Consider the following 6029-nt stretch of genomic DNA (forward strand, 5'->3'; position numbering starts at 1 on the left):
CGTCGTCGTCGTCGTCGTGTGTGTGTGTGTGTGTGTGTGTGTGTGTGTGTGTGTCTGTCTGTCTGTCTGTATATATATATATATATTTATATATATATTATATACCCGAATATTATGCTGCTTTGCGAATACTTAAGAGTGAACAAAAATTTATTACGTAAACTCTTTTCTTCCGCTCTTTATTTCGGTAAAGAGACTACAAGGCAGTGCACTGCATTACCCTATACCGTACGTATCTACCCACTTTCGGTATTTTCTCCCCAGCTATTCAAGCTCATTAAGAAGATACTAAAGTAGAACCCCGTTGGACGTCACTGCGAGGCAACCATATCAGATGCGCACCAAAAAGCAAACCCAATCCTATCAGCTAAAGTTCAAGGGCAAGCTCACGAGACAAGATTCCGAAGGTAAGCCAATTAGATACTGTCCATTATGGTGGTCGTCCACTTGCGGGTCTTAGGATCCAGGGTGGTTCTGAACTGTTCTACGATGGGCGATTCCACCTGGTAGCAAAGGACAAGCAACCCCAATAGTTGGTGTTAGCAATAAGAATAATACTGCAAGTTGCTATTCATACAGTGAAAAAAAGTAACAGAAGCTGAACAGATATTATAGAGAAGTGGATAAAAAGCAGAAAAGTCTTCAACTTGATAGCACGCCAAGTGCAAGTACCAGCAGCTTAAAAAATGTGAGCATGAGGTAGGGAAGTTGCGAGTTAATTATGACGAAAATGGCCGATATAGTTGTTGATACTAAATTCCCGTACATATATAGCTTTCGCAGACGATGATATGGTGGTGGAAGCCGTATCGAATTCAAATAAGACGCATCAGAAATATAAGTAAATCTGTTACTATTCCTGACGTCGGCTAAGGCTAGATATAGCGGGCGAGTTGGAATGCTACTTCGAGAATACTAAGAATTTTCATGGGCACACAAATGTTTTCAATGAGAAATATAAAAGAATGTGGCGGCAAATGGTATGAGCCGTGGTAACAGATTCATGGGTTATAAATACAAAATACGACAACAGAATGTAGAATATAATTGAGTACACATACCAAATCATCCTCGGGAGTGGCCCCCGGGATACTGACATTCATCTCCGAAGATTTGGCAGAGATGATTTGGCAATCCAGGGACTTCTCACTCAAGTACACCTAAACGGTTTAACAGATCAAAATGACAGAGGGGAGGTGAGCAAAGAGTCCATATCAGATAGCACTCAACACTGTGAGATGATGTTGCAGTGCAGAGAACTCTTGCTCGCGTACAACTAAGGGATGTCACCAGTAAACATACACGGAGAAGCTTCGAGCTTCTGCTGCTACCACTACCCCAAGTATATTTCAGCAGGTGACATGCAATGTGTACAAGCCAATAACCAGGTTATTCAGAGTAATTTTACATCGGCTGCATTTTTCACACACACTCGCAATACACAAGCTCGTGAGCTTATTAAGTCGTAATGCTAATACATGCGCACAATACTGCAACTTGTGTATATGTACACAATACTAATCTAGAGCATGTGAAATCGAACAGTGCCTGCATACCTGGACACCATCGGTCTTGTCAATGCTGACAGTGGGAACGGATCCCGTGGCTTGCACCTGCACACTCTGGCAGGTAACCATCTCCACTCCAGAGACGCATTTATCAAACACAACGCCGACCTGAAGCGTGCGAGCAAGCAAATTTATAGGGAGTTGAAAGACAATGTACTGTCATTTGGAAGGAGAACATATATTTATTTACGTATTTATTGAACGGCAGTGCCTGTCAATATTGGGCGTAGTATACGTTATACTTCCCATACTTAGGATCTGACAGAATCCCTAGTAGACCGCTGTGCGTATTGTTCGCAGTGAGTGTATTTGACACAGATTAACTAGCAACTGTCGCCGCTACAACAAAGAGTTCTCGGCATTGGCACAAGTACAAGACATGCCATGGGAACATAAAGTGATGCACAGGCGTGTGCTGGATTCAGCGGATACGCTATACAAAGGTTTTGCAATGTATTTACCTTTTTGCAGCCATCCAGAGCGATGGAGTTGACCTTTCCGTTGATTTTGATTACCGAGTTGGTGCACTTGTATATATACACCACCTGTGACATGTTGGTATCGATCACAATCTCGTTGTTACCGTCTTGGTGTTCGACCAACCACTTCTTGCCATCCAGCTCGCACTTGGGGGTGCCCTTCTTCGCGCCTGGTTCATGTCATTGACAGGAAGGCCATATACTCTTAAGTATATGAAAGGGATAGCGAAGCTAATCCAATACAAATACAACAAATAAAATAGGGAATTACACATGCATGGTAATGTAGAAAGGGGCGAGAGGCACGAATAAGCCCCACAAAGAGAAACCAGCTCAATTGTATCCCTGTATACAAACATCCTCGAGAATTGACGATGTATAGTACCGGTCGCACTTAGCAGTGTCAACCTTTGAGGAGAATTCAAGTCAGATGCTCACAAAAACATGAAAACGCAATAATATTGCTGTCGACTACAGGCAGTATCAGTGCATGGTTGCACACACACTTCCATTCCCAAACGAACACTCTCGAGCTTGAAAAAAAAAATACTAAGCACACTACCTCTCATTGTACTGAACACACTTACCCGCGCCAAACTTTGAGGGCGCGGCGGGTTTCTTGGTCTCCTTTTCGGGTGCTGCCTCAACCTTGGAGGACGCGCGGAGCTCAGGATTCTTGTGGGTCATTTGAGACTTATCGACCTGAAACGTAGGGGAACGTGCAGATATGAGTGTATAAGTGTATCGACAACCAATTGGAGTCCGGTTTTGGTATTGTTTCTATAAAGCGGTGTTTGTGATATGTTCCGAGAGTCTTCTTGTGCGTGCGAACTGAACCTCGAGAAAACGATAGTTTCGGTTTTTCTAAGTGTTCCTCATGAAGTCTACGGATACTATGGGACAGGGCATGAAACTTACACAGTGCCAGTCTTCAAATAAGAGCTAAGCTATAGATGTGACTATTAATATACCTCCTTGAGACCAGAATTTGCTATTGTAATACCTTTATGATTAAATGTGGCTGATACTATACTATTCCAAGACCATATGCGACTGTTGATATACCTTTTACGAACAGATGTCACTACTAAACATTTTTGTAACCTCAGATGTTACTATAGATATACCATTTCAAGAGATGTCTATTGGTATACTTTTCACGACAAGATGTCACTATAAATAACCCTTTTTAAGCCCAGATGTTACTATTGTTATACCCTTTCAAGACCAGATGCGACTATTGATATACCTTTTACGACCAGATGTCACTATAAGTAAACATTTGTAAGCTTTGTAAGCCCAGATGATAATTGATTTACCTTTTTGAGCCCAGACGTCACTGCGCCCCCCTTGTTTATTTCAGCAAAAAGTCCGCCCAATGGAGCTGCAGTGATAAGGGAATCACAACATGCGAGTGACCAGATGAGTGAGAGTATATGTCAGGGTTTGGTGTCGAAGGCTTAGTGCTTGCAGGAGGGGGCCTGCTTAATATAATTCAATACATGTTATTATATCAAGCTTGATACATCACAATGTACATATTTCTAAGGTGTGCTCCTGTACTGCAGACTGTAGGCATAAGGGGCGCAAGAGGGACTGTCAATGAACCGCATAAAATTCACCATGCCTCGGCCAATATACAATATGTGATCAAATGAGACACACCGCAGTCGATACACTTCTTGGCCGTTTCTGCACCAGTGCTTGAAACCGAAAGCCCAGTACGGTAGAGAAGGGGCTGTCAACATAACGAACAATATTCAAAGTATCTCGTGCATACAATAAGTTATTAAGTTGATATTTAACGTCATGCATACATTTCTTAGGCGTGTCTGCTGCAGTGCTGGAGACCGAAGGCTTTGGGGGGGGAGGGGGAGGTGCCTTTGCTGCAGGTGCCGCAGGTGCAGGTCCACCGGACGGTACAGTAGCCTTGCCACCATTCTTGTTCCACGACAGCGCTGTGGTGTGGTACTTCTTGATATAGTCTACCATGGGCTGTGGGAGTTGTGAGGCACAAAGAGCGTAAATGTGTGAATACAGACATATTGATGTGAGTGAGAGTGAGTGCGCGAGTGTGTGTGTGAGACAGTGAGTGCGTGAGTGTGTGCGTGAGTGTGTGTGTGATTGGATGGGTGGGTTGTTGGGAGGGTGGGTGCTGTCATTTTAATCTCAATGTTTCTAGTTGTCGAATCGGACTATCCGCTGTTGAATCGCTGACTATCGAAGCAACCCAATCTGAAGGGGGCCTTACGCAGATATCATCCGATGCTATTAATAAAAACACGTACTCTTCCATCCACATACCGGCCAAATAGCCTTGAAGGCGCGAGCCCATTCAACGTGAGTCTTATCCTCATCCTTGAACTCCTTGATCACACGGTTTCCATAGAACTCACCGGCCTCAGACATATCTTTGCAGAAAGGTGCGGGTTTGCTGGGCACAGACACCCATCCAAGAGCGGCTGTACAGCCCAACAATGACTTAGATCAGTGAATTGATATGTGCCACACCAAACGAGCCAATTCACCGAGTATCTTTGACTTTAGATTAGCGGAAAGAAAGACGAGGAACAAACGATAGAGCTTGATCCACTATGGGACAACACTCCCAGGCCACCTCTCACTCGAAGGATGCACGAAGTAATTATTGAAAAACCGTGTATCCCTGGTCACCACTCTCTCCCTTCGTGTGAAACTGGGATGAAAATAGAACAATCACAGAATCACGGAAACAGATGAGTGCACGAGCAAGTTGTATACCGCGAATATCATACCGATTCCTTCGGCTACTGTGGCCAGATGATTGCTGAACTTAGATCGTCTGTACTTGGGGTCGTCCTTCAAGTTTGAAACATCAGTCTACATGGAAAACAAGGAAGAGTAACTATAAGCTTCAATTATGTTGTAGTAGTGAATGTTTCTCGGGTGAGATCTACCATGGGCTTTGACCTGCGAGCTTCTCCCTCTTGTAGGCCATGCACTCGTAGTGGTTGCCTGTGAAGCTCTTAGCTCCAGAAAGAACCCAACACTGACTATATTTTCAATGACTTGTTAGGTTTTATTCTGTAATGAAGTAGATGGTGGATATTACAAGCATCCTCAATTAAGATCAGTTTTATGTCGAGAAGACAGTAGGGGACACTTGTCAAAATGAAATATTGGTCCGTATTCCTGTGCCTATCAAGCAAGATGTACGCATACAATAGATGAGTATATGATAGAATGACAGCAAAGATCGCACCAGATAACCCACTATGGTAATTGTGCGAACGAACTCAATAGACACAATCCTTGACACCAATTTGAGAGTAATACCGAGATTGGTCTTCTGGGTCAAGATGGATCAAGATGGAAAACCTCACAATATTTAAAAGGACTAAATTTTCTCGCACGTTCGTGTACCCCACAAAGTGGAAGTGCAGGATTGAAGACGGCGGATAAGAGCGCAGCTTTACGGACCTTCAAATTGGCTCAACAAATTTAGACTGGAATGAACTACAGCTCGCTTCAAAAATTTGGACTATTTGCATACCATGGCCTGAGCGGTAGGACCGAGAAGCGCAGGGAAGTCGGAATCGGAGGGTTTCTGCGATTGAGATGCCATCACAAGGAAGGCTCTCTCTTTGTCGAAAGCGGCCTTGGCAAGCGCAGCTTGTTCGGCGACTTCGCCACCGATTTTGTTAGAGAGTTCGATGTACGCGTGTACCTAATGGGATTAAGGAGGGGAAGTACATGTGAACAGACTAGTTGAGATGGACTAAGCGCGCTAAATCTACGCTGAGAGGATTCTTCCATCAGTGAGTGAGTACAATGACAGGGTGTCTATCAGATACTTTTCCATATGTAGTCGTTCTCATTGGGTTCAAGAACAGCGCTGTTTTTGAGTATATACGAAAATGAGTATAGTAGATGCATCGCGCAATAATACACGCTGAATGCACAGATTATGAATGAAAATCAATTATATATGCAACTATATGAA

General features: G+C 43.6%; 1 protein-coding gene across 1 annotated transcript; it reads right to left on the reverse strand.

Moving 5' to 3' along the window:
* Positions 1-138: 138 nt before the first annotated feature.
* Positions 139-5758, reverse strand: SARC_10680 (hypothetical protein). The gene is made up of 10 exons (XM_014295271.1): positions 5580-5758; positions 4822-4906; positions 4352-4509; positions 3865-4042; positions 3367-3431; positions 2635-2749; positions 2030-2217; positions 1557-1676; positions 1062-1160; positions 139-503 (listed from the first exon to the last, which is right to left on the reverse strand). The coding sequence occupies exons 1-10, from the start codon at positions 5649-5651 to the stop codon at positions 417-419; spliced, it is 1167 nt and encodes a 388-aa protein (XP_014150746.1). The 5' UTR covers positions 5652-5758; the 3' UTR covers positions 139-416.
* Positions 5759-6029: the final 271 nt, after the last annotated feature.

The sequence above is a fragment of the Sphaeroforma arctica genome, assembly GCF_001186125.1.
Source record: "Sphaeroforma arctica JP610 unplaced genomic scaffold supercont1.1347, whole genome shotgun sequence".
NCBI lineage: Eukaryota > Ichthyosporea > Ichthyophonida > Sphaeroforma > Sphaeroforma arctica.

Bases quoted from the DNA above. Each gene is read 5' to 3' on its own strand.
- SARC_10680 (XM_014295271.1), bottom strand. From the start codon at position 5,651: ATGGCATCTCAATCGCAGAAACCCTCCGATTCCGACTTCCCTGCGCTT. The intron at 4,907-5,579 runs GTATGCAAATAG...TTTTCCATGTAG, and splicing joins GTCCTACCGCTCAGGCCATG to ACTGATGTTTCAAACTTGAA. The intron at 4,510-4,821 runs GTATGATATTCG...TGGGCTGTACAG, and splicing joins CACAGTAGCCGAAGGAATCG to CCGCTCTTGGATGGGTGTCT.